This window comes from Desmodus rotundus, chromosome 9, assembly GCF_022682495.2.
Source record: "Desmodus rotundus isolate HL8 chromosome 9, HLdesRot8A.1, whole genome shotgun sequence".
Classification (NCBI taxonomy): Eukaryota; Metazoa; Chordata; class Mammalia; order Chiroptera; family Phyllostomidae; genus Desmodus; species Desmodus rotundus.
Genome location: NC_071395.1, coordinates 107,828,681 through 107,855,182, shown reverse-complemented (window position 1 = coordinate 107,855,182; position 26,502 = coordinate 107,828,681). Strand labels below are relative to the sequence as shown.

Below are 26,502 nucleotides of genomic sequence, written 5' to 3'. Positions count from 1 at the left end.
GTACACCAACCCCATCTGCAGCCTCATCTCTGCGGCTTCCTGACCTAAACTGCCCAGCGGCAACTTCGAGCTGTTTGTGATTGCCGTGTGGACTCTGTGCCTTCACGTCAGCCATTCTCTCTCCCTGAAATACCTCTCCTTTTTCTGGGGAGTTTTTGCTCGCTCTCGAGACCCAGCATGGGCATGACCTGCTTTAAGGGAGCCTTTCCTGTCACCCACCAGGCTGGGCTAGCACCTACTGTGTCTGCACCTGTTGCCGCATTACTATACTGCGTTGTAACTGTCTACTTGTCTCCTTCTCCCCAGTACACTGTAAGCTTCTCAGGGGACTGCATCTTCTTCCTCCATGTACCCCAGTGCTCAGCACAGGGCCCGGCCCCAGCAGACCCAGCGCACGCCCAAAGAATGCTGTGTTACAAGCCCCGGAGTTCTCTGCCCTGTGATAGGACACTCTGAAGCCAAGACCTCTCTCATCCAGAAGCCTCAGCCCAACCCCAGTCTCTGGGTTTTGAGGCTCTTTATTGGGTGTGCATATAAGTGATTGTTTCATCTTTTTGTCTTAAGTATTTTGTCTGATATCAACGTTACATGTTTTTGTATTAACCTGGATATCTCTTTCCATCTTTTATTTTCAACCTTTCTGTATAACTGTGTTTTGTCTCTTGTAGTCACCAGCTCGCTGGATCTTTTAAAATCCTAGCTGATGGTCTGTTTTGATAGGTGGGTTTCATCTGTTTCCGTCTGTTGTGCTTCATGATATGTTACTGTTTCAACTTATGTGTGCCGCCTGAACTCGCGTTGCCTTTTACACTGTCTTTCTTTGCTTCTTTTTTCTTCCTCTCCTTACCTTTGTTGGAGCGATCAAGCTTTCTGTTTTTCCTTCTTCGCCCTTCTGGTTTGGAAACTCTGAATTGAATTTCTATTCATATGGCTACTCTTAAATTTTAACATATGTGTATAAGTATGATTTTTTTCTAATGAGGTAGAAACATTTTGATATGTAAATTCCACCTAGAGACAAGGTTCTTATTGCTCTTTCCCTATGGAACAACCCACTCCTCCCTTCTTCCTTCCTTATATGGTCTGGAACTTAATGTTTTCAAATGGTTCAAACTAATATGTTTAAACATTCAATTGTCCATTAACCTGCCCGGCATATCATTTTGATTCCTGGGCCTACCATTGTTTCTTGCATCCCATTTCTTCTCTCATGTACTTTTCTGCTCGTCAGACCACGTCCTTCAGTGGTTCTTTCCTTCTTTCTTTCTCTCTTTTTTTCCCCTTTCTCTTGAATTTATTGGGATGACATTTTCGGTGACTCCTTCGATGACGGTAGCGCCATCTTTCCTGGAACTCCTGTTTGTACGTGTGTGTTGTGTATGAGATTCTTTTTCATTGTTTTAAGAAAATAAAATGACCTGGTAAAGCTAATCAAGTTCAAAATCGTAATACCCTAGGAACAGGTACTAATATAAGTCAAGTAGCAATCTGACCAATATTTTGCCAATTCGGCCCTTATTGATGAAAGCCCTCATTTTTAATTCTTGCGTGTCCACAAGCTAAGAAACCGTTACCAATGGTGGGTAGATTTTGTGGGTAAAATGAGGGTAGTAATATCCACATGGGTAATAATACTGCTCAGTTCTTGGTTGTTCCAGGTACCTCTGCCAACAAGCTTTTATTCTAGAAAGAAACTGAGGACCCTTGAGTCCCAGGGGAAAGAGCCAGGTATGTCCTAGCTTTAGCCCTAACCCCATGTTAGATGCTTCAATTGTATAAAGGGGCTCCGTTTACTTCTGCAGGTAACTTATAGCTTGGAGACTTAGTTTATTCACCTGTCAAATGGGAATGATACCACCAACCTTGCCAGGATGCTGGGAGGTTGATCAGCAATGGAGGTAAAGCACCGAGCACCAGCCCCACAACAGAAGGCATCTGGTGGCTGCTCGTGTTGTTACAGTCCCTGGCCCTCAGCAGACACTCATTGAGCACTGGGTGAATGAATGCGGGGGCCCACCGTAAAGGGCTTCATCGACGAGACAGGTTGTAAAGCATAGGTGAGATCGGACAGATGGTAATAAAGAGAGAGGTCATTCTCCGTGGAAGCGACGGGGTGAGCAGAGGTCAGGAATCTGAGGCTCACCCATGGCTGCGCTGTGAGGACCAGTGACAGGAGCGGTCTGGCTAGAAGAGAAGCTTGGGCAGGGGTTTGGGGAGGGCAGGCCCAGTAGAAAGGGAGCCCGGGCGGGGCCTGCCTGGGGAGCTCTGTGTCTGCCCGGCCAGATGACTGCTTTGCCAGGCCAGCTGACTCTGCCTGGCTCTGGCCCTTGGTTCCCCTTCCTGAACAGCCCCTCGTTCTTGATAGGCAGAGGCTGGCCCAGGGTGGCCTAGTGGCCAGACAAGCTGGGGCTTAAAAGAGGAAGCATCAAAATAAGATTGGTTTTCAACTAATATCTTATTAAGGAAGCTGAGTCATTCTACTTCTGCTATTTGTCCCCTCTGGGCTTTCAGAGAAGGACAGATTTTACTTCCAGATGGAATAGTCATGAGAGGGGTTTGCCCTGGTCTGCCCTGGCCCCTCAGTGGACATTTTCAAGATGACCTTGGGAAATGGAGAGTTTTATCTCCTTGATATATGGAGACCGAGGCTCAGTGTGTTGAATGGCGTAAGCAGCCTCCACTCCTTGACTATAGGAAACAGAGAGGTCCCATGGTCTCAGTGGTGGCCTTTATGGGCCTGGTGAAGGGTAAGGGAGTAAACTTTCATGTAGCATTTCCTATCGGCCAGGCAAACCGACCGGTGTTTCTGTACTCTACCTCAATTAGTCCTCAAAATAACTCCGAAGATCCAAAGAGAAGAAACTGGGGGCCTCCTGGGGTTTGGCGTGCAGGCTCGAGGGGTAGCAGCTTGGGGTCAACCCTGCCTCTGCCACTTGAGACTGTGTGGCTGTTTTGGTGGGTTACTGAGCTTCCTTAAGCCTCGGTCTTCACATCGGAAAAGGAAACTAATAATGGTAGGTGCTCAGTAAATATTGACAGTTATCATTCTGAATTGGAGTCATCTGGCCCTCAAATAACTGTGACAAATCGGTGGCATTTGGGGAACTAGAAGGAACCTCAGAAGATTTCCTAGGCCGCTGGATTGCAAACTCTTTTCCTTGGAAACCTCTGGGGCCTCGGTGGGTGGAGGGAAGCTAAGTATGTATGACCCTTGCCCACCTGCTGCAGCAGAGCGACTGATGCTACTGTGAGTTATGTGTCAGGTGCACGCTTCTGGCTCTCTGTGGATTGGGAGCTGAGGTATGGTTTCATTTGACAAAAATGGTGCCACTGTCTTATTGTTTGTTTGTTTAAACCTGCCAAGGCTAAAACGCTTACCTTCTGGGTCCTCCTCTGGTGTTTTTACCGTACGTACTAAAACAAAGAAGTGAAACATGATGCATTTGAGAGAGGTTATCAACACTGAAGGTAAAGTTTAAAACATTCGTTTTGGACCCTCCAGTTAATTAAAAATTTATTGAATCCCAGCCCCATTCCCGTCTCAGAAGCCTCGGAACGGAAACTGCTGTCGAGAAAACATTGCCTTAGACCAGGACTTGCAGTAGGACTTTCTACAGAGACGGAGATATTCCCCAGCCGCTCTGTCCAGCATAGCAGCTAGGGTAACAGAGGAACTGGTTCTTAAATTGTATTTAATTTTCGCTGATTTAAGGGTAAATCGCTCTGTGTGGCTGGCAGCTGCCATGTTGAACAGCCCAGCCTTCCGCTGCAGAGAGGCGTGAAATGGCAATCCCCGACCCCTTGGAGTCAGAGTCCTCCGGAGAACTCGCGAAAAGAATCGATTCTGTAGTGCCCAGTGCCCAGGGGCTGATCCAGTGCATCCAGGGTGGGCGCCTTTTCAGAGCTCATCTGGTTACTCTAACTCGCAGTCGGCTTGGAAACTGCTGCCTTAGCTGCCTGCCCTCTCGCTTGGGGTGGGAGAGCGGAGGCAGCGTCAGGCATTGAGCCCTTGATCTTTGGGGGGACTACAGCAATCTTCTGGGGAGTGTCAGACCCTTGCAGAATGTGACAGAAGCTATGGGCCTCTTCCCTGGGAAAAAAAATTCAGACCGTGTGTAGTTCTGGGGTTCACCGACCACCCTGAAGCCATCCTTGAACCCACATTAGGACCTCTACCTCTTGGACAGAAGACTTGACTACCCCGTAAGGGAGCCAAGTTTGACTCTCAGGGTCCAGGAGCCTGGTCCACAGCGAGCCTGTCGTACAGATCCACCCAAGGGTTGGTCTGGTCCCATCCCAGTCGTTCCGGCCCCCAGACTTCCCCAGGGGCTCATCGAGGCACCACGGAAGAGAAAACAGGCAATGTACGTACATCAGGCCCCAGAAGAATACTGAATGAATTCCACCCCTTTCCCTTCCACTTTTGTTTTCACGGCTTTGTGGTTGTGCTGAGTGGGTTTGGCCATTGCTACCGCTCACATACGTCCTCAGCTCTGACAGAACAGAGGCCTGAATGCATTCGAGGCATGAGTGGAGCCGGGGAGAGAGTCCAGGCTGAGTAATGCATCAGGATTTTGATCTGCCTTCAAAGGCAGAGACATAACTGGCTCCCACTTAGTCCTCACTCTCCAAAAGCTGCAGGAGAGATAAGAGGCAGCAGAGCTGCGGGGCTGTGAGCTGGGGTGACAAGCCAGGGACCAAAACCCAGGGCTGGGAAGGCCCCCTGGCCAGCAGTCCCAGGCGTAACGCAGAACCTGCTTTTGTAGATCAGAACCAGTATAGAAATGGGAAATAGGAGGAGGGGAGGAGCGTGTGTGTGTGTGTGTGTGTGTGTGTGTGTGTGTGTATAAACAAGCTGCTATGAGGCCAGAGTGTCCTGAGAATAGCCTCTTGAACTTGGAATCTGTCGATGAGGGCCTGAGTCATGGTCATGTGGCCCAGGAAAGCCAGCCACAGGAAAAGCTCTACAGTCCCCGGGCCGTGATTTTGTGCCCCGGGGAGGTGAGGGTCAGCCCGTTTTCCCTGTGCCCTTCACAGATTCAGCTGCCAGCTGCTGGCTTAGCTTTTCAACAGCCTTCTTGTTCTTCTCTCTGCCTGCCAGGCTGTTGGGTGAGTCACCGGGGAACCAACTGCAGAGGCCCTGAGCTGGGCTGCCTCCGCCTCGGCTTCTCCGGGGCAGGGGAGCTGACGTGCTTATGCAGGGAGCATCAGGGAGCCCGGCCAGTGGCCCACCTAACCACCAAGGAGACAGGGTGGCTGCTGGGGGTGAGAGGGTCCCCCACAGCCTCTCCAGTGGAGCTCTCGCTCAGAGTGAGCCATGTCCAGCAGAGACGCCTGGAGCCCCAGCACAGCCAGATCTCGCGAACAGCTGGGCACCCTCGGAACAACCATTGACCATCTGGACTCACTTCTCTCCCTCGTCCGATGGAGCGCTCTCTCCAGCCCCCAGGCTCAGGAGCATCCTGTCCTGAAACTCGCCCTTGCTCCCCTCACTCAGCCAACCTCCGTTGTCTCCTCTGCGCCTCGCTGCGCCCTCAGGAGCCCTCTGGCCAGGGAGGACTATGAGCTCCCCCCTCATGTTTGCCTGCAATCCAAGAGACTTGGGGAGTGGGCCACACGGCCAAGAGCTGAGGTTCTAGGTCCCGGCCCTGCCCTGCCACATGCCGTCCGGGTGACCTTGGGCAAGTCACTGCCAAATTAGGCCTCAGTTTCTTCAAGTGAAAGTGAGGACGTCGGAGTAACGTGGCGGCTCCTGTAAGCAGACCTCGAAGGCTGTTGGTTTGGAGGTTTGGTTTGTTTATAAGGTCTCAGTTCCCTGGTAAAGAATCTGGGAAGGGTAGGAGGTACTGTAAGCAGTTCCTTTTTGGAAGTCGCAGGGCTTGAGGCGGTGTGGGGTGGGAAGAAAGGATGGTTACAGGGAAGACGGCCTGCCTCGAGGGAGGGCTTTGTCTAACTGAAGTCGGAACTCTCCCCGGCTTCTTGAGGTCATGGAGTAACAGTGAGGTCACCCACTGAGCCTCCTCAGCATCTAGCCTGCAGGACCAAACCCAGGCATTCGTGCTGAAAGCCGGAGCCACTCTGAGTTCAAAGGGAGGAGGCCCTTGGCGGCACAGATGGAAGGGTCACAGTAGTCGTGCCAATAGGCCCATCGCCCTCATCCCCCGCCCCCGCCAGACTGGCTCAGTCTTTCTTAGCGGCCGCGGTGAGGCAGACTCAGTGGGAAGGTTTCAGCCTAATGTGTCTCAGCTTCCCACTGTCTCATTTGAGCTTGACGGGAGGGAAGGCCAGAGGCATTAGAGGTTTGGCTGCATTCACACGGTCTGCCTTTCTGCCCCGCGAGCACACGGAGGCGTGATCCGTGATTCGGGATGAGTGCGGCTACAGCAGGGGAGGCTACATCTGTTAGTAACAGCTCTAAGACCAGGCTGCCAGCAGAGAGTACTTTTTTTTTTAATCATTGCCAGAGGATACATCCATTGATTTGAGAGAGAGAGAGGAAGGGAGAGGGAGAGAAACATCAATCGTTTTCCTCCTGTACACCCCCAGGATCCCAGGGACTCCAGGGACCAAACCCACAACCTAGGTGTGCGCCCTGACAGGGAATTGAACCTGCAACCTTTGGTACACGGGACAATGCTCCAACCAACTGAGCCACACTGGCCAGGGCCAGAGAGCTGTTAGGAAAGACCTGTTTGCAGTTGGTGCCTTCTCGGGCTTTTGGGAATTCACGGTCTCAGCCTCTGAAAAGGCCCCCACGTGGGCCCATCCTCAGGCTGGCGCTGCTCCGTTGCGCGGCAGTTCTCATCCACCCACCGTTGGCACAGATTGTCCCCACGCTGGGCTCATCCTGCGTCCCCCTGGTGTCACACAGGGCTGGTGGAGACGGAGCCCAGAGAGGGGTGGACTCTTGGGCTCTGTCCTCGTGTTTCTAGAGGTGCAGGCTGGCATTGGTGGCTCTCATATAAATTCCACCAGTACCGTTGCCCGAGAGAAAAATGATACCTCGGAGAGGTTTCCAGCAAATGAGACTGGACGATGCAGAAGGAAGCCTGATCCTTCTGGACAGATCCTTCTGGAGAGCCACCAACAGATGCTTCTTGGGACGGGAGCCGAGTGCTGGTGCTGCCGTTTGCTGTTGATTTTCAGGCGTCGTTAGATTTCACGTATACACATACATGTACATGCATACACATGCGCACAGATACATACGTGTATCTGCCTCCTGCGGGGGGTGGGGGGCAAAACCTTGCTTCTCTCCCGCTGGAGCGAAGCCACTGTGGATGGTGTAGGCATGTCCTCTAAGGAGGCAAGGCTGGGGCACTCAGTGCTGTGACTAATGGTTTTGGAATACAGGGTCCACCACCCTCTTCTGGGGAAGCAAACTCCTGCCATAAAACAAACAACAGGAGGTCCAGCCATTCTTTATAAAGGCAAGAGAGAACCAACCCAGATGTTAGTGCCACGGCTGTCGGAGGAAGTGGCCTGGAAGCCTGCTTCTGGGCAGCGTGGAAGAGTCTGTTTATGGAGGTGTGCCGGCCGGATGGGGGACTCACAGCTAATAGGGCAGTGTAGATATACTGAGGGGTGGACCTCTGCCACTTGGGACATTTGGAGGATAAACACGTGTGGCGTAAAGAGGCCAAGCCCCGTGTCCCCCACCACACACACACCCCACTTTTCTCCTCCAAGCCAAGCCGGACCCGGGCCCCTCAGGGTGAGTGATCTGCTCTGTGCTTGGTCTCTCCAGCAGGGCGCGCGTGAGCCTGGGAGATGGCAGTAATGGAGATGGCCTGCCCAGGCGCTCCTGGCTCGGCGGTTGGGCAGAAGAAGGAGCTCGCCAAGGCCAAGGAGAAGACCCAGGCCGCAGGGAAGAAGCAAAGCCCCGACCACAAGCTCGAGGCCGTGGAGAAGAGCCCCGTGTTCTGCGGGAAGTGGGAGATCCTGAACGACGTGATTACCAAGGGCACAGCCAAGGAAGGCTCCAAGGGAGGGCCAGCCGCCATCTCCATCATTGCCCAGGCTGAATGTAAGGGGCCCCAGCTGAGGGGCGCTGGAGGGAGGACAGGAGGGTAGGCCTGCAGGTGGGTGCCGTCTTTGTGCAAGCGTGGATGGCACAGGTGAGGTTCAGGGACCCCTACGAAAGAGGGAGATCAGAGTGACCACTCTGTGTGATGCTCACGGGACGCAGCTGGGGGTTCAGCCAAGAAGAGTGTGAAGTGGGAGCTGTAGCAGCGCTAAGGAGGGAGACTGAAGAAGGGGGAAGCAGCAAATGGGGGCTTTTGCCCAGTGGCCAGAGCAGGGGAGAGGGCTGGGCCGCAGGAAACCGGGGGCTTTACAGGTCCTGGGGGCTCACTGCCAGGTCATCAAGCAGGCCCTTAGCCTTCTACTGTGGCCTCGGGCGGCCTGAGCATCTCCGAAGAGGCCCCGACAGGAAAGGCCAGGTCTCCTGGAAAGCCCCTCTGGGGCTCAATTCTCTTCCACCTCCAGGCGGCCCCACCCCAAAGAATGAGCACCTGCTCTGGGGCCTGCCAGCGAGCTGACAGGCAGCAGGCTGCTGTGGGGTGGGGCCTGGCCTGGTCCTTCCTGCGTCCACTTACAGTACCTCAGAGTGACTTGAAATGGTGGCTGCCCCCAGAGCCCGAGAGGCTCCCAGGAGGGCTGGGGATGGCCAGGAGTCTCCTCTCTTCCCCAGCCCCCACGAGGTCTCTTGGGGACACACAGGCAGCTTGAGCTGGCATTTGCCCACATACATCCTTCTCATCTTCCACTGCCTTCTGCCTGGTTTTTGAGGACATAAGAGAATAAAAACTGAAGTGGAGTGAGTGACGTACTGTACTAAGACTCCCATAAACACACATATGCACATATATGTAAATATATAAATAACAGCTTATATTTTTTGAGCCGTTACATGTGCCAGGCACAGTATTGAGGATTTTGTAGGGACCATCTCACTGAAGTGAAGGAAGTGACATGGGCACCCCGTGACCCCACATTATAGGCATGCCCTGTGCTCGTGACCCTTAGACCCGGCGGGCGGGGTGAGAAAGCCCGTGAGAGGAGCCGGCATGGGTGAGGAGGTGAGCCACCAGACAGGAAGGTGGCCTGCAGGGGCGGGGAGGGGTGGCCCAAGCAGGCGTCTGGAAAATGCCTCTCTCCTAAGTGCTGAATTCCCGTTCCTTCTCTTCTCCCTTCTGCTTGTCCAACCCCTTCTTTATTCCAAAGGTGAGAATAGCCAAGAGTTCAGCCCCACCTTTTCCGAACGGATTTTCATCGCTGGCTCGAAACAGTACAGGTAAGGAGGTGAGCTTGCGGGGGGACACGGAGAACTGAGCCAGCGTCCTCCCACCCTCTGCGGCTCGCCCGGGCCGCTCCCTCCCGGCCCCTGGCTCCCGCGCTCAGCACCTGTGGCACAGCCCTGGAACCTGCCCAGGCTTTCCTGGCTGAGCTGTTCTCTCAGCCAAATAAGCTTTTCAAAAGCTTTTCACAGTGTGTGGATGACTGCCTCTGGGTCACATCAGCTTGACATTTTATTTTTGTTCTCCTCCGAGTCCTCGCTGCTCCCCCTCCTTTCCCATCAACTAGGGAGGGTGCTGGGAACACGAGGCACTTTTTCGCTGGTGTGTGACCATAAGCGCAGGCCCAGAGGGGCCCCTCGAACTGTGGGAGAAACCTGCTGTGTCTTTTCTCCTGCAAGACACACCCCGGGAGGGATGAGCGTTTGCAAACAGGTGGGACAGACAGACTCACGGCTCCGTGGCCCTGTCGGAAGGAGGCCAGGCAAGGCTCAGCCTGTTCCCAGGCTCCCCAGCCCCAAAGATGACTTTTGGCAACTGAAAGTTGAACCTGGAAACAACTTCCTCTTCTACCACGAGTCGGACTTTTTTATCATGGGAATTTGGAAACTGCTAGTGATAAAAAAAAAAAAAAAGGTTATAGGGTGGCCACCACGCTCGGACCCGAAACGCTCGGTGTTTGGTCAGATTCCTCACGCTGCCCCGGATGCCTTTTGCCCAGGGCCGGGGGTCTCTGATGGGCCCACTTCTTTCAGCTACCCGAGAGAAGCCTGTAGGCCTCTAGCAGCCTCCCTGGACTGGGCGAGTCTGCCTCCCCATGGGAAGCAGAAGACGAGGCCATGGCAGGGCAGGCGAGGCCGGGGTCTGACCGGGCAGGGCTCAGAGCCGAGTGAAATCCACGGCGGTGGTGAGCCTCGGGCCATCAGAGAAGGCCAGGTCCCCCTAGTCCCCGGTCACCCAGGCAAGCTGTCTTTGTTCCTGTGGCTCCTCACATTCCTATGGCCACCAGGTGTCAGAGGTGACCGACCTCGACTGTCCCTTCTTCTGGAGGTGACAGAAACAAGCTCTTGTCAGTCAGAGCTAAGAATGCCCTTGGAGTATGACCCTCTGAGTCACATGCCACCTTCCGGGACCTCCAGGCAGCCCAGCCTGGAGAGCAGGGACAGGTGTGTGTGTCCGGAAGGGCAGCGTGCGCGCTGTCGCAATCGTAATATTGTTCATCAGAAGCTCACCTTTGGGCCCAGGCACCGAGGCAGGCTTTTTAAATGAGCTGTTTCTTTAAACCTGTCCACCTACATGGCAGAAAATACTGCACCCCTTTTACAGATGAGAAGACTGAGAGTCCTGGGGTTTTAGGGATGTTCCCAAGTTCCCACTAGTACCAAGTAAGCTGGGATGTGTGTGACCCTAACTGCAGTTATCTAAGCGGTTGTGCCTTCCCACCTCCTCGCTCTCTAAGTGCTTGCCTGTCGCCTTTCTGACAGCCAGTCTGAGAGCCTCGATCAGATCCCCAACAATGTGGCCCACGCAACTGAGGGCAAAATGGCCCGTGTGTGTTGGAAGGGGAAGCGTCGCAGCAAAGCCCGGAAGAAACGCAAGAAGAAGAGCTCGAAGTCCCTGGCTCCGGCGGGAGTGGCCTTGGCCAGACCCCTTCCCAGAACCCCCGAGCAGGAGAGCTGCACAGTCCCTGTGCAGGTGAGACCCGTCATCATCCCCGGGCCTGGCTCCTGTGCCCTGGCCCTGGGTCCTAACACCTGTGTTTTCCCCGCAGGAGGACAAGTCCCCACTTGGCACCCCATATATTAGAAATGCCCCCCAGTTCACCAAGCCTCTGAAGGAGCCAGGACTTGGCCAACTCTGTTTTAAGAAACTTGGAGACGGACTGCGTCCAGCGCTGCCTCGACCAGAACTCCACAAGCTGATCAGCCCCTTGCAATGTCTAAGCCATGTGTGGAAACTCCACCACCCCCAGGACGCGGGCCCCCTGCCTCCGTGCACTCACCCCTTCCCCTACAGCAGACTTCCCCACCCCTTCCCATTCCACCCTCTCCAGCCCTGGAAACCTCACCCCCTAGAGTCCTTCCTCCTGAGCAAGCTGGCCGCTGTAGAGAGCCACCAGCCCCTGCCTGGCCCACCCCTGGGCAAACTGGCCTGTGTAGACAGTCAGAAGCCCCTGCCCGGCCCACCCCTGGAGCCCAGCCGCCCGCCTCATGGCACCCCCGAGAAGCTGTCCGTGGAGGAGTACCTGGTACACGCTCTTCAGGGCAGCGTGAGCTCCGGGCAGCCCCACAGCCTGGCCAGCCTGGCCAAGACCTGGGCGGCACGGGGCTCCAGGCCCCCGGGGCCCAGCCCCAGAGCTGAGGACAGCGAGGGGGTCCTGCTCACGGAGGTAAGCAGTCCCCCAAACACACGCACACACACCACTGCCACCCAGTCCTGGCTCGAGGGCAGCTGCTGGGAATCGGGCGTCAGCGGGCTGCTGGGGGAGAAGGGGCATCGCTGGAACCTGCCAGGCCCGCTGTCAAGTTCACGCCCTTTAGGGGGATGATTTTTCTCTTTATCAAAATCACTCATGCGTGTGGTTAAAAAATGAAATCACAGAGAATGACTTGTCGTTGATGACGAGCAGTAATAATCCCCCACTCAAACTCCAGGCTCCCTTTTCCATCTTTTTAGCTATTTCTGTTTTCAGTTCTGTTTGGTTACTACATCGTTGCTGAAGTGTGTGTGCGTGTTACATGACTAACACACACTGAGAAACAGGAATGGGCAAATACCAACTTTAGAACTCACCCAGTGACCCCGAGAAGAAAAGGGAGGATTTTGCCCCTCTCCACTACTTCCTTCTTTCCCCTTATTTCTCTAGTTCTCTTACTCTAGCTCTCTCTCTCTCTCTAGTTAAAAAATGTAACTTTAAATGGTTTCCACACACTTATATTTCTGAGCTCTTCCATCCATCTTGGACACTGTCCCTTGGTACCCGCCTCCTTCACTGTCTTTCCCTTCCTTCTACCCTTTAGTGACTGAGCTGTATTTTTTCATCATCAAGTTGTTGACAACTCTGTGTCTGTCCCACACCCACGAGTCTGGGAGGCTTTTCATCACGAGGACCAGCCTGCTTCGGGCAGCACGGGAGGCCCTCCTTTGCCTTTGCCTTATTCGCATAACCCCCTCCTGGGTCCCGCCCTCCCAGCCCCCAGCTCGGTGGGGTCTGTGGTGCTGAGGGCTCAGCTCAGCGGCCTGGCAAGGACCACCCACCGGAGAGCCTTCCCCACTGTAACTCTGCGTCCCTCTGTGGCCCTGGCCACTGAGACCGGCCTCTCTCCTGCCAACTCCAGAAACTGAAGCCGGTGGATTATGAGTACCGGGAGGAGGTCCACTGGGCCACGCGCCAGCCCTGCCTGGGCAGAGGCTCCTTCGGGGAGGTGCACAGGATGGAGGACAAGCAGACTGGCTTCCAGTGCGCCGTCAAGAAGGTATGCCAGAAAGAGTGCGCCAGAGCTCCAGGGCTGAAGAGGGAGCCAGGTGGCCTGTTGCGCTCCCTCTGCTTTCCTTCAAGGACAGTCACATGGTGGCCGAGAGTCTAACTGGCTAATGGAGGCTGGCTGTCCTAACAGCCCCTGGGCCCGCTGCAGTCACGTGTCCCAGCCCAGGAGCTGCACTTGGTTTGTGTGTATGTGAGAGAGAATCGGAGAGTGTGCATGCAGCCTGGGCCGCTCCTGATGCTAAGCCAGGGGCAAGTAAACCCGGAAGGTGGGTGGATCGTTATTCCTGTGGGGCCAAAGCCCCTAACCACAAAGTGGAGCCACCACATAGTGGGGTCACCCCACACCTGGACCAGGAGGTAATCTCAAGAGCAAGAGCCTCCACCTAACAGGGGCCTGCCGGAGGAGGCCGTGCACGCGGGGAGTCCGATCTGGTTCGAGTTCGGGCTCTGCCTCCTGTCTCCCAGGGACGATAAGTACTGGGAGACGGACGACATGGGGCAGTGAGACGTAGCAAGAGACCCCATCTGGTCTGACTAGAGTCCACCTTTGAGCCACTTTTCAGGGGAGGTGGGGAGAAGGACCTCTGGTCCTGGGATTTCGATGAGAGACAGAGGCGTGAATCACTCTCTACTCCCTCATCTCCCCGATAGTAGAAGTGAGGACCAGAGAGTCATGTGCCTTTTGCCCAAAGCCACACAGCTGGCCTGGAGCTGAGGCGTCCTCCTGCCAAGTCACACGCAGGCCCACAGACCTGGGAGGTGTTGGCCCTGCCCCGCTTCTGCCACCTTCTCCCTGCCCTCCACTCTCAGCTCACCCTGCCTGGGAGCCACCTGGCCCTGGCCCAAAGCCAGCAGCCAGGACCTCCCAAGCCAGAAATCAGAAACCTTTTTGTGGGCCCTTTCCTGGGCCCACTGGCAAGGTGAAATAAACCAGCCCAGAGAAAGACCTTGCTTTCAACGGCTTTTGTCAGGGGTCTTCTGGTCCCCGAGTGGGAAGGCACCACATAGCCAGACCAGGCCCTGGGCAGAGTGAACATCAACTCTGCCGCTGTTGGGGTGCCCTGTGGCTTTACGGGGTAAAGCACAAAGTGTGATGTTAATAAGCCCGGCTTCCCCAGCTTGTACATGGGCCAGGGTGTCAAGAGTTCTAGAGTCTGAGCCTCAGGGTGATAGGACGAGAGCGGGGACTATCCGTGGGTATTACCCCAAACTTCAGACATACTGTGTCAGATAATCAAGCTCCACCCTCGTCGACCCCCACTGACCAAAACATGTGCGGAGTTCTTGCCAGCGTGGGTCATCTTCCACTGGGATGCCAGGGCCACGTGCCTGACCTCCTCAGCTGCAGCTCCCTCCCCAGGCCACCGGAGAAGGCTCACAGCTGTCCCTCTGGGGAGGCGGGTGGGAGGAGAGCGGAGGGTGTGAAGTGCCCCGGAGATGAATGGCCAATGCTGGGGAGCTTAGTCACCCTGCTTCTCAGCTGTTCCCCTGCTAAAGTTCCCAGAGTCCCAGGCAACAGGGTAAACAGCCCTGACATAGTAGAAGAGGACAAATTCTCTATTTCTCGCTTCCCTGGGGCAGTGAGGCAAGCTCCAAGCACTACCCTGACTTCCCACCCGCCAGCTCAGTGCTTCCGCTTCTGCTGGGGCCCACCAGAGCATCACTCTCGGAACTCTCCTGCTGCCCAGGGTCTCAGTGGGGATGGCTTGTGGGCAGCCCACACAGCTGCCCTCGGCTGGGCCGACAGCCCCTCCTTTCCTTTCTCTCCAGGGAGGGGGTAGGGCAGGCAGAGGGTTCTTTTAGGATGTTTAGCTGGAAGACCTGAGAAACAGCTCCCTGCTGAGGGGACAGGCTGGGGGGGGTCAGACAGGGGTCAGAGGTCAGGCTGCCCATAAGGTCAGAGCACCCTCCAACACTCCCTGGGGAGGACCCAGCACACAGCGAGCACCACACTTCCTTGGTTCTCCTTCTAGAGCACCCATGGCCCCAGGTCAGATGCTGATTGGTCATGGGTGCAGGGTTTAATGCAGAGGTTTTTTAGTTTGTTTTTTAAGGTTTTGTTTGGTCTTGTAATTGTAAATAAATACAGGCTTATTATAAAAGAATTCAAACGATACCCAAAAAGCAAGTCTCCATGTTCCCCAGTCCCATTCTTTGGCATAAATCTTTTTAGATTTGTTATGCACATAGAAACGTGTGGTTGTGTCCTCTCCTAAAATGAGATTGTACCCCAGAGGTTATTCTGTGCCGTGTTTTTTTCGTATAAAAGTATGTCACGGACAGACTTCCTTCCCGGTACGTTTGCATTGCACTGGTGCTTTTTACAACCGACGTGGAAGTTCGCGGCCTCGTCAGTGGACGGATTCTTAGGACCCATGAACCCCTGGAACTTCACTCTGAAGTGTGTGTGCGTGCACGTGTGTGTCCGTGTGTGGCGTGTGTGGATGGGGAAGGGCCCGTGTCATTTATCAGACTTTCAAAGGCGTCTGTGGCCCGAAGAGGATTAAGGACTGTTCACTTGAGAACATCCGGCTCCAGCACGGAGCTCTGGGGTCTCCTGTTGACTCTGCCATTAACGCGGGACAGCGTGGCCTTGGCCAAGTACAGCCAGCCGCTCCCCAGCGCCTGCTCTGTGGAGACAGTGTCACCTCACGGGCTATTGTAGGATATAAATAACCACGATCTGGCCTGTGCTAAGTGTGCATTCCGTGTTAGTTCTCATGAACACCCTTACCACAGGCCGGCCCCTCACTTTCCAGAGGAGGACACTGAAGTCCAGAGAGGGGAGCGGGCCAGAGGGGCGGGCAGCTGGCCTGGCCGCACAGCCTGTGTGTTCTCCCCAGGCCTGTGCTCCCTCGCACCGCCCTCTCAGCTTCTCTCCCTGAGCTGGCACAGACTTCCAAAGCGCCTTGTGTTTTGAAGAGTCTCCCTCAACCCCCTTCGGTTGCGTGAGTGGGAACGTTTTTAGAACGTTGCTGGACCACTCTAGAGGACATATGGATCTCTTGAAAGTTAAAGCAGCGGTTCCCAAACTTTCTTGGTTTCCCGCTCTTAATGCTTTGTAATTTTTTCATGGCACCCCAGGCCAAAACAAGTACCTAACAGTTCCATTTATTAAGTAATTAGGTCAAATAGTGTCTTTATCCTAACAATTTAGTAGCCATTTGAGTAACAATGCCTATGAGTTGAAAGCAAATTTCCTCTTCTGTTCTTAAACAACCATAATTACTCATGGGATGTCCTCCTTATTGGGACCACACAGCTTCTCAAGCTTTGAAATCAGATGGACACCGTCATCACCTTCGTTTCCCACTCCACATGATCTGTCTGAAGTGTTTATCACAACCACCTCCAAAAACCAAGCTTCATAAAGATATAGCGTCAGAAAGGACGCGGCGCGCTCTAGCGTTGACAGGGAACTATCTCGTGAGAGCGGCTTACACTGTGTCCCGCGGACGTACACCACTGCTGTCACCCTCAAAAGTAAAAATATCCTGGCGCGCCCGTCTGAGTTCCCCGTGGTGTCCCGAGGTGCGTCGGCTAACAGTTTGGGAGCAGTTAAGGTTACAGACATTTGCTAATACAAGTCCCGTTGGCAAATCAGTTTCAACTCAGATTCAGAGCTGGAAACACTGACAAAGAGTCAAAGTTCACGCGAATTGATTAACAAAACCAGATATTCTTTACGTAACCAGAAGAGAGACATTTTCCACTGATAGGCAAAAGTCCCAAAACCCCGCATCTCAGAGCTCCTGTTTGCCAAGTCAGCAGGTCTCCAAAGAAAACTGCCAGGTCCTGACTAATTTCTTCCAGGCTGGTTTTGCTACCGCTGGCGCCCCCTGGTGGTACCTCTTAAGGCGAACCTGAGAACCCCCGGCAACCAGGAAGAACAAGTCCATTTAGGAAGTCTAAGCGTTTAATAAGCTGCTCTTATTTGAGTTGGAGGGAGGAGGTGGGAAGCTAGCGTTTCCTGAGCACCCGCTTTTTGCCAGGCCCAGTGCTGGTTATCACCCCGCCAAATCTTCACTCTGCCCAGGAGCAGATGCCACTGTGCCCACCTTTCACTGATGGAGGCACATCGCTTAGGGGAATTGATCTACCTTTAGAAGTGGCTCTGCCAGGGTCTCTGCCCAGGATGTCCGTATCCAGGGTCTGTTTCTTCATGCCATTCCATACTGCAAAAAGGGGTGGGTATTCTCAGCCCTCCCATTCCAGGGCGGGAGGGTCCGTGGCCAAACCCCTCCCTAGCAGCCTGTCCTGTGCCCAGATGCTGGGGAAACCACTGCAAACAGAACAAAGAGCACTACACTGTCTACATGGACATTTTAGTCCTCGAAGGAAAGAGACAATCAGAAGAGAAGAGTGCTGAGGATTCTGAGGCATTGACAGAGCCAGAATCTTGGCAGCATCAACTCCAGCACTAGACAAGTTGGAAACCCAGCGTCTGATGAGGCACTATGGATGTTGATGAACAAGACGTCCCGTGTCCTAGAAATGCCCAGACATTTGCGTTGAGGAAATAAAATTCTGTGTTCGGCAGATTTGAGGGTGGGCAGCATGCCAGGAGCCTAGATAAGGATTGTGGGGATTTGTGGTTTCATGCCCTGCACGTCAGCCCTGCAGAACTTTAATCAAGTGCTGGGAGTTGCCCCTGTCCCCAAGTGTGCAGAGTTTAGCCTCCAGGGGTCCTGCGGGCCCACCCAGGGCCCTGCCTGGCCTCAGAATCACCGCTGGAAACACCAGCAGTCTCTGTGCGGGGAGCCAGCCCTGGCCCCTCACCCTGACTCGCAGCCACCTCTGGGCCCCTCCAGGTGCGAGTCGATATGTTTCGGGCCGAGGAGCTGACGTCATGTGCAGGGCTGACTTCGCCATGCATCGTCCCCTTGTATGGAGCGGTGAAGGAGGGTCCTTGGGTCAACATCTTCATGGAACTGCTGGAAGGTGAGGAGTTAGGTCCTACGCTTTCTCCCTCACAAACTTAAAGCCAAGGGTTTCTCCAGGTCTTGCCCAGGTGGACGTTGGTCCCCAGTCAATCCATTTTTAACCTCTTGACCCTGTGACATTGGCAGGAAAGGCCTGCTTTTCCACCACCTGTCCTTCCGGGGCCCTTGCCCTTGGCTTGGAGGCCTGGAAGAGCCCCATATCAAGCCTGGCCATTGGTCTCCTAGGTGGCTCACTGGGCCAGCTCATAAAGCAGAAGGGCTGTCTGCCAGAGGACCGAGCCCTCTACTACCTGGGCCAGGCCCTGGAAGGGCTGGAGTACCTCCACACCCGCAGGATTCTGCATGGCGATGTCAAAGGTGAGGCCTCGTTCCCCAGCGGACTGCTTCCTCCCCCATCCTGCCTGATTTCCTGCCCAATCTGCTGGGCCTCGCTGGCCGTCTCAGTGGCAGGCTGAGAGGGCTGTGCCAGTGCGAAATGTTCTCTTAGCCCTCGGCCTGGCCCTGCAGGTTCCCACAGGGGTGGTGCCCACAGGGAACTGCAGGTCGAGCTCCTACCCGCTGGTGACCAGGGTGGGGAGCAGGGGCAGCAGAGCTGAGTGGCAGCGTGCCCAGGAGTAAACTCTGCTCCAGTGCCGTCACTTTTGGAGCTCCTGCCGGCTGTCTGCCTCGGCCTGAACTGATACCCTCCTCCCTTCCTCCATGACTAATGAAACTAATCAGAAGCAGCAGCTGCCTTGTAGGGTCAGCCAGACTATTGCCTCACGAAGACCAGGGTGGGCTGGGGCCCGTCGTGACTCACCTGTTCCTCCTCTTCCCTGGGGTGGCCTGGCAGCTGACAATGTGCTCCTGTCCAATGATGGGAGCCGAGCAGCCCTCTGTGACTTTGGCCATGCTGTGTGCCTTCGACCTGATGGCCTGGGGACTTCCTTGCTCACAGGTAAGCTCCCAGCCCTCCCCGTGATGATGATAGCCAGTAGCCTTACAAGCATCAGCCCTGCATCTTCTCCTGTACCTTCCATCACAGCAAGCAGAGATAGGAGCACCAGTGTTCTTCAGCCCACAATCACCTGGGCTGTCCTATAAGGCTTTTGTCGTTAGGCTTGAACGCAGTCATGCCTGTCGACCGCTCATTTCTGATGCTCCCCTCACACGGGAGAATGGAGAGGCTGTGTGCCTCGCCCTGGGTCCCCGGTCCTCTCCCAGGGGCTACCATGGCTCCATCCCTCTTGTCCAGCCTTTTTGGGGGAGCTGCGCTCCCAGCCTGTGACCTCAGCCTCCCATACCCCTGAAAGCTCCATTTCTGGAGCACAAAGGCCTGGGCTCTGTAGCTGGAGAAATATGTTTTTAACTTAGATTTTTCTAATTACTAAAATAATCCACACCCATTGTAAGATATTTGGCAACTACTGAGTTAAGTGGTATAGAAGGGAAGGAAAAAAGAATTCCTGCCATTCCTCTTGCCCAGAGAGATAATCGTGAATATTTCAGATAATTCCTTCCAGGTCTTTTTGTTTTCTGTCCATAGTTAAGGCCATTACAACCCAATCTTGTGCCCTGCGTTTTTCGCGTGTAGCAGTAAGCATAAAATGATTTCATTTGGGGGAAAGGAAAAACCACCCTTTAGAAGTGGTTGTTTGCTGGTAAAGGGCTGTGAGGGTAATTCTGAAGGTGTAAGTTGGGCGTGGGCACCTGCCCCCCACTTTAAAGTAACTTGTTTTCTTCTTACTACAAAAATAACTTCTTTTCTAATATAGTTGCAGAAAGTAGAGCCAAGCAAAAATAAAACCTAGAGATCACCAGAAAGCAATACTTATGTCTGGTATCACTCTCATAGTCTTTGAGCACATAAGTTTTCTATTATTTTTTTTTTCACTTACTAAAATTCAGGAACATGATCCCGTTAATTAGCCTTCTGCAACCTCATATTCAATGTCCAGGCCCCTCCTCATTTTCAAAAAGCACTTTAAGGGTTCGGTCCCAAGGGCAGAGTCCACGTGTGGAGGATGCGCTCTTCGTACCAGCCCCCCGCAGAGCCGCTGACTCAGCTCACCCGCAGCAGGCTCCACGTGGAGGCTCTATCTCTGTTCAAAGCACTGGCACCTCCGATTCAAGGCAGCGGACTGGGGTGGTCAAGCTCTCGCCTCTCAGAGGCCACTGGGGACTTTTCTGCCTCCCTTGCCCCCACAGGGGACTACATCCCCGGCACAGAGACCCACATGGCCCCGGAGGTGGTGACGGGCAAGCCCTGCGACACCAAGGTGGACGTGTGGAGCAGCTGCTGCATGATGCTGCACATGCTCAACGGCTGCCACCCTTGGACCCAGTACTTCCGAGGGCCCCTCTGCCTCAAGGTCAGTGACGGCACCCAAGACAGCAGGAGGGAACGCCTGGGGGCCACAGCGCCCCAGCGGCAGGCTCGAGGTGGCCTGGCATTTTAGCGGCTCTTCAGTGGCAGCAGATGGGAGCAGGGGGCAGGAAGGGGCCTTATCACAAATGTGGGGTCCTGACTAAAATACGTGTCACCCAAATCTGAGGGTCCAGGGGCAGATCCTAGGTGAGGGGTCTCCTTGAGTTCCTGGCAGGTCCACACCTGGGCCACCTCTGCCTGCCTCCTGACAGGGTGGGTCTGGAAGTCCTGGGCGTCCTGCTGCCTGGCCCTGGCCTGTCCTACCTGGCCCCCTTTCTCCCTCTTCTTGGAAAAGTCCCAGCCCTCTCTCTCCCCCAGGCCCCTCCAGTGCTTGTGACCAACGGCGGCACAGCAGGGTGGGGAGAGCAGGGAGAAGCAAGAAGAGAAAGCTGGGTGCTGGGAAGTGAGGGGAGCCGGGCCTCACGTGTTGCCTTTTGACCCCCAGATTGCCAGCGAGCCTCCGCCCCTGCGGGAGATCCCACCTTCCTGCGCCCCCCTCACCGCCCAGGCTCTGGAGGAGGGGCTGAGGAAAGAGCCCGTCCACCGAGCATCTGCGGTAGAGCTGTGGCGGAAGGTCAGCCTGGCACTGCAGCACGGTGAGAACCCCGCGCTGGCTGGAGGGGCCAGAGAGCCCGTGGGGTGGTGTAGTGGTCAGGGTCAAGGTGTCGACCTGCCCGAGCCTCAGTCTCCCCGTATACAGCACGGCAATGACCCAGCTGCAGGCTCGTCGGCAAGACTGAGGCGATGCAAATGAGCGTGCGGCGTGCTGTGCAGAGACAGCGTGCCCAAGAGATGGGGGAATGGGGTCACACCGAAAGGGGCTCCGGCGCATTCGGGATCAGAGAGTGTTCAGCAAAGCCAGCTGTCACTCTCCAGCCATTTGAGTGGGGGAAACCCAAAAGTTGGCGGCACCAAGTGTTGGGGTGGGGATGCGGGACAGGAGCCCTCGGCTCTCCTGAGGGCACCCCGCCACAGCCTGGGCCCCAGCACTCGGGCAGACATCTGACGGCCCGTGAGCACACTCCGCTCAGGGGCACGCGCCAAAGGAATTCCCACCAGATCCACGAGGGGACACTCAGAGGACACGCACTGCAGCATCGTTTGTGGGCGGGGGCGGGGGCGTCCCTCCCTGGAGGAGTGGAGAGGCCAAAGGTGAGGGACGCCCCAGGGAGAACCACGCAGCAGTCCAAGCAACTCCACGTTCACGGAGCAGCCTGGCTGGCCAAAGCCATAGGGCTGGGGGCAAAGAGGGCCAACAGAGCAAGGCCTACACCATAATGCCTTCTTTTTTAATTAAAAAAAATAGATTAAAAAAACAAACACTTTGCAAGAACAAGATCAAACCCAAAATGACACATTGAACGTAATGGAATGTTACGTGGGGGGGAGACGGGAAAGGCAGTGGCTATGGGAATGGGGAGGGAACAGATAAGACAGAAGAGAGACTACACGCCCACCCCTCCACCCCGCCCCAAACATAAACAGAAGTTATAAGGATGGGCGGCCGGGGGGGGGGGGGGGGGGGGGGGGGGGGCTGTCTGCCCCGCCCCCTCCAGAGAAATGTGCCCTCCAGGGCCTGACTGGAGAGGGAGGAATGAGAGAGCCAGAGGGTCAGGGAGGCCAGTTTACCTGGGAACCCTGAGTTGCTGTTACCCCAGAACGGTTTTTAAATCTTCCCTTGACCTTGAATAGTAATAAAGTCCTTCTCTGGAGCCAATTCTGTCATTTTTAAATTTGCTGCTGTTACCTAGAAGCAAAGTGGAATAGAAACCAGAAATGCTGTCCTGCTCCCACTGTAAGAGGCCATGTAATGGAATGGGCCTCCTCTGGAGACCACGGGCCGCCCCCCCAAAGTGTGTCCCTCAGTGAGGCAAGAGCCCTCCCTCAGGGCTGGCTCGGGAAGGCCCCCTGGCCCAGCAGTCTTTGTGGCCCTGCCCACCTCACCACGTGCTCTCTGTTTTCCAGTGGGGGGTCTGAAGAGCCCTTGGAGGGGAGACTACAAAGAGCCAAGACGTCTGCCGTCACACCAAGCCCTTCCACCTCCAAGCCCAGCCCACTCTCACCAGGCCCTTCCTGCCCAGCCGAGGGAGCTGTCCCCAGGGGCCTGGGGGCCCCAGCCAGCCCAGGACACGACAGGCGGGGCCCCCAAGCTCCAACCTCCTCTACCTCCAGACCCCCCAGAGCGAAACAAGTGTGCAAGCCTGAACTGGGGCAAGGAGGAGTCTGGGATGTGGGAACCCTTGCCTCTGTCCTCCCTGGACCCAGCCCCCGCCAAAAACCCCAGCTCACCCGAACGGAGGGCGACCTTCCCAGAGCAGGAACTGCAGCAGCTGGAAATAGGTAAGGGCGCTGCGGCCTCTGGGTCCCTGGGTCCCTGGGTCCCTGGTTCCCGCCAGGGCCTGGGCCTCCTCCTCGTTCCAGCCAGCGTAGGTTCTCTTCTAGCTCCGTCCCCAGAGATCAGCACCTACAGCCTATGCAGGAAGAGCCCTGACAACACAGCTGGACCCTCCCAGTTTTTCACGGTATCTTCTGCTTTTTTCTGCAGAATTATTTCTGAACAGCCTGTCCCAGCCATTCTCTCTGGAGGAACAAGAGCAAATTCTCTCATGCCTCAGCATCGACAGCCTCTCCCTGTCAGATGACAGCGAAAAGGTGAGTCAGCCATGGACCAGGCACCAGGGCACAGAGCGGGTGGCTTCGTGTCCAGCTGGTGAAAGGGCTGTGTGCAAGTATTGGTTAAAGACAGGGAGGGGATGGGATCGGATCACCCCTCCTCCTGGGAGGGGTCCTCACTGGGGCAGGGAGTTTGGGTTTCTCAGAGTGAGACAGTCCATCTCCAGCACACCTAGGAACAAAGGAATGGTGTGGCTACTGGGGATGGTGGGGAAGGACACTTGGTCCTCGGTCCCCATAGAAATGCTCCTCACCCTCTTCCGGTCCAGGGGCCCCTCCTGACCTCAGCTCCCTGCTTAGCCCCAAAAGTACCCAGCAGAACCCTGCACCAGCCTAGGACAAGAGCAGTCCCTCACCACAGGGAAGGGCCCAGGGCCCCTTTGCCCCAAAGCAGACCAAGGCCAGAGCCCAGCGCCTGAGTCTGTGCCCACCCTTGTTGTTCCAGAACCCGTCAAAGGCCTCTCAGAGCTCGCGGGACACCCTGAGCTCTGGCGTGCACTCGTGGAGCAGCCAGGCCGAGGCTCACAGCTCCAGCTGGAACATGGTGCTGGCCCGGGGCCGGCCCACTGACACCCCAAGCTATTTCAATGGTACGGTCCGACCCCCACCTGCTCAGCAGCCCCCAGCACCTGGTCCGCCTGGGACTAGGGAACCTGAGAGGTTGTCTCCCCTCCTCTGGCACATGGGGAAGGGAGGGGGAGGCATCTGGCAGCCAGGACTTGAAGAACCTGGCCATTGAGTCATTTAGAGCAAAGGTCCTGATGGCCCTTTCCTGGTGGGGCAGAGGGGCCGGGGCCCCCGAGGGCTGCCGGTGGTGTCCGAGGTCAGGAGTTGAGAGTCTTGGCCTGCAGTCAAGAAACTGAGCAATGAGTGTCTTCCGAAGGGACAAGCATTTAAATCAGGATGTCAGCCACCAGTTTGCTGGGATCCTTCTCTGGGATTTGCAAGTCAGAAGTGGAGAAAGAACATACATAGAACTTAATTTTCAAGCTTGGTTGCATAAGTTCTATTGTGATTTCAAGAGACCAAGGGTTTCATCAGTTCACAGTTCCAGGGCCCTCCCCAGGGCCAGCGTGACTCACGGCCTCAAGCCTGCACCAGGCCAGCGGCCACTCCAGCTCAGAGAACATCACACTCAAAGTTGCCTGCAGTCTAATTTAAGAATCTTTGTCTCCAATTCCTTTCTGCTGTGTGTGCACCCTGGGGTGCTACTTCCCCATAGAAGCTAACCTTAGCTCTCTGCTTTGTGCAGGCCAAATTGTGGTGTTGACAGAAAGTGGCAGGAAGAGCTAGCGGGTGTGTGACCTCAGGGCCGCTGCAGACGGAGTAACATCTGTGCAGCTTCCGCACCGCCAGCCTGCTGCCCTCTGCTTGGGCTCCCTAGACAGCCAGCAGCCACCTTCCTGATGTCGCCTTGCTTGCCTTCTAGGTGTGAAAGTCCAAATACAGTCTCTCAATGGCGAGCACCTGCACATCCGGGAGTTCCACCGGGTCAAGGTGGGAGACATCGCAACTGGCATCAGCAGCCAGGTAAGGGGCAGGTCCACTGTTGGGGGCAGAGTCCCAGAAGCCAGGGCACCTGGCCCAGCCCTCCTAGAGGAAGGTTTCTGAAGTAGAAATGGCCCCGTAGAGACTAGTTGGCTTTGGATGCCCCCTCAGGGCAAGACTGGCGGTGGTAACTGAGGGGTTCTCAGGACCCCTACTTGGACCAGGTGAAAGGCAGCTAGTGCCCTCAGGGCCGTCTGCTTGGGTGGAGGGACGCATCTCGCAGTGCTGGGCGAGGCCGGCAGCTCCAGGCCACTGTCTCAGGCCCACTGCTTTGCTCTGCCCCAGATCCCAGCTGCAGCCTTCAGCTTGGTGACCAAGGACGGGCAGCCTGTGCGCTATGACATGGAGGTGCCAGACTCGGGCATCGACCTGCAGTGTACCCTGGCCCCAGATGGCAGCTTCGCCTGGAGCTGGAGGGTCAAGCACGGCCAGCTGGAGAACAGACCCTAACCCGATCTTGCGCCACCGGCTCCACTCAGCCAGCAGCGGCCTCAGTGACCACTGCTGCCGCCGAGACACAGGCTCGGGCTGCTCCCAGGGACCTCAGCAGTGGGACCAGGGACAAAGCAGGCACCAGCAAAATGCCTTCTGGGATTCCCCGCCCGTGTCCTGCCTGACCCACCAAGAGAACACCCTGTGCCCATGTGAGGAGGAGGAGGAGGAAAGCAGGAGGCCTCTTCCCACAGGGAACAGAGAGGGTCTTCTCCGCCCTGGTTCAAAGAGCCTGGCCTGACCCCTTTGCATCAGTGACCACTTACTGGCAGTCAGGAGAGAGGAGGTTCCAGCTCGGGTCATGGAGGGACGGGCGAGCCCCTAGGCCCCCAGGCAGGTGTGAGCATGTTGAGGTTGAAAGACTTGCACCCCAGGTCAGAACAGGGCCAGGCAGAAGGTGTGCCTACCCTTGGGCAAACAGGGGGGCCTCTGACCCCCTTTCCTGGCCATTGACCCCTTTTAGACCCAGGAACTTGTCAGACGGAGTCAGGGAGGTGGGAACGCCTGACCCTGGGAAGTCTCCCTGGAAACATACACCACACTTTTCATGGCGTTGCAACACAGGTCCTGCGCTGCACTCAGCATCAGCGAGGGACCAAAGAAGGTGTTTAAGTGATACGGTTCTCAGTCCCCGAGGACATGCCCCTGACTCACTGGCACTCGGTCCCCTCATCTGTGAAAGTGAGGGCTGAGTGGCACGAGACCTCCCCGACGGGAGGTGTCTGAGGACAGGGCAGACCCACGGAAGAGAGAGCAGCAGGTGTAGGTGCTGCTGTTACCCGAGCCACGGTCTTCAACGTCTTACACACCAGCTTCCTAAGCCACAGTTCAGGCATCAGGCCGCCACTGACCCCACCCTACCCCTGGTCACAGGGGCGCTGCCAGCTGCACTTTGCACTCTGATGACCTCAAAGCACTTTCTTGGCCGCCCCCTCGAAGGGCAGGTCTGTGGTGAGCACAGGCAGACTAGGAGATGGGGTGCAGGGGTTCAAGTCTTGACCTGTCTCCACACATGTGACCCTTCCAAATGTCCAAATCCCTTTAAGAGGAAGCTCCCCCACTCCATTCCTCTCTATTGCCCCAGTCCAGCCTCTTATTTGGGAGAGGGGGAAGCTGACTGAGACTCATGTAGCATTAATCAACTGTGAATTGTCGGGAGTTGAGGTGCCTGCGAGATTCCTCCTTGGGAAGAGCTCGTCCCATGACTTGCCAAGGTGCCTTCTGGCCAGCTGCCTCCGTGGAGCCATTCCGCTCCCCAGGGAGAGGCCCGGCCCCAGCCCAGGAAGAACTGCAGCGCTGCCACTGCAGAGTTTGAGTTGCAGAGACCTCTGTAAGCAATAAAGTTCGGGGTAACGACTCGTATCCGGGCCACGGCTATCTCCACTCCCGTCTGCCTGCTAGCTGAAACTCCGATCCCAGCAGCTGCTTCCCTTGGCCTTCACGTGGGACCTTGTCAAATCGGCCCCTTGTTTGGGGCCCTGGCAGTTTTCAACCCTTGACTGGGGCTGCTTTTCCCACCACTCCCAGTGGGTGCGTCCAGTCCCCACCTCTGAGCTATCCACTCAGACCAGCTGGGCAAGATGCCCCACCTGGCAGCAGCAGGGACGTCCCTGCCCAACACTGCCAGGCCGGGCTGGGGAGGAACACAACGACGGA

At 55.8% G+C, this 26,502-nt stretch overlaps 1 protein-coding gene across 2 annotated transcripts in view; it reads left to right on the top strand.

Moving 5' to 3' along the window:
• MAP3K14 (mitogen-activated protein kinase kinase kinase 14) overlaps nt 1-26,208 on the top strand; it is a 39,426-nt gene extending 13,218 nt beyond the window's left edge. Inside the window, exons 2-16 of one of the 2 annotated variants that reach the window (XM_053930719.1) lie at nt 7,748-8,026; nt 9,226-9,295; nt 10,781-10,991; nt 11,068-11,685; nt 12,635-12,772; nt 17,595-17,724; nt 17,952-18,083; nt 18,559-18,663; nt 19,914-20,077; nt 20,579-20,729; nt 22,099-22,473; nt 22,679-22,785; nt 23,252-23,396; nt 24,236-24,336; nt 24,640-26,208. In XM_053930719.1, the coding sequence (XP_053786694.1) occupies nt 7,771-8,026; nt 9,226-9,295; nt 10,781-10,991; nt 11,068-11,685; nt 12,635-12,772; nt 17,595-17,724; nt 17,952-18,083; nt 18,559-18,663; nt 19,914-20,077; nt 20,579-20,729; nt 22,099-22,473; nt 22,679-22,785; nt 23,252-23,396; nt 24,236-24,336; nt 24,640-24,804 (2,868 nt within the window). In that variant the 5' untranslated portion in view covers nt 7,748-7,770 and the 3' untranslated portion in view covers nt 24,805-26,208. The remainder of the gene's footprint in view (nt 1-7,747; nt 8,027-9,225; nt 9,296-10,780; nt 10,992-11,067; nt 11,686-12,634; nt 12,773-17,594; nt 17,725-17,951; nt 18,084-18,558; nt 18,664-19,913; nt 20,078-20,578; nt 20,730-22,098; nt 22,474-22,678; nt 22,786-23,251; nt 23,397-24,235; nt 24,337-24,639) is intronic. The other variant, XM_053930718.1, reaches the window with a different exon arrangement.
• Nucleotides 26,209-26,502: the final 294 nt, after the last annotated feature.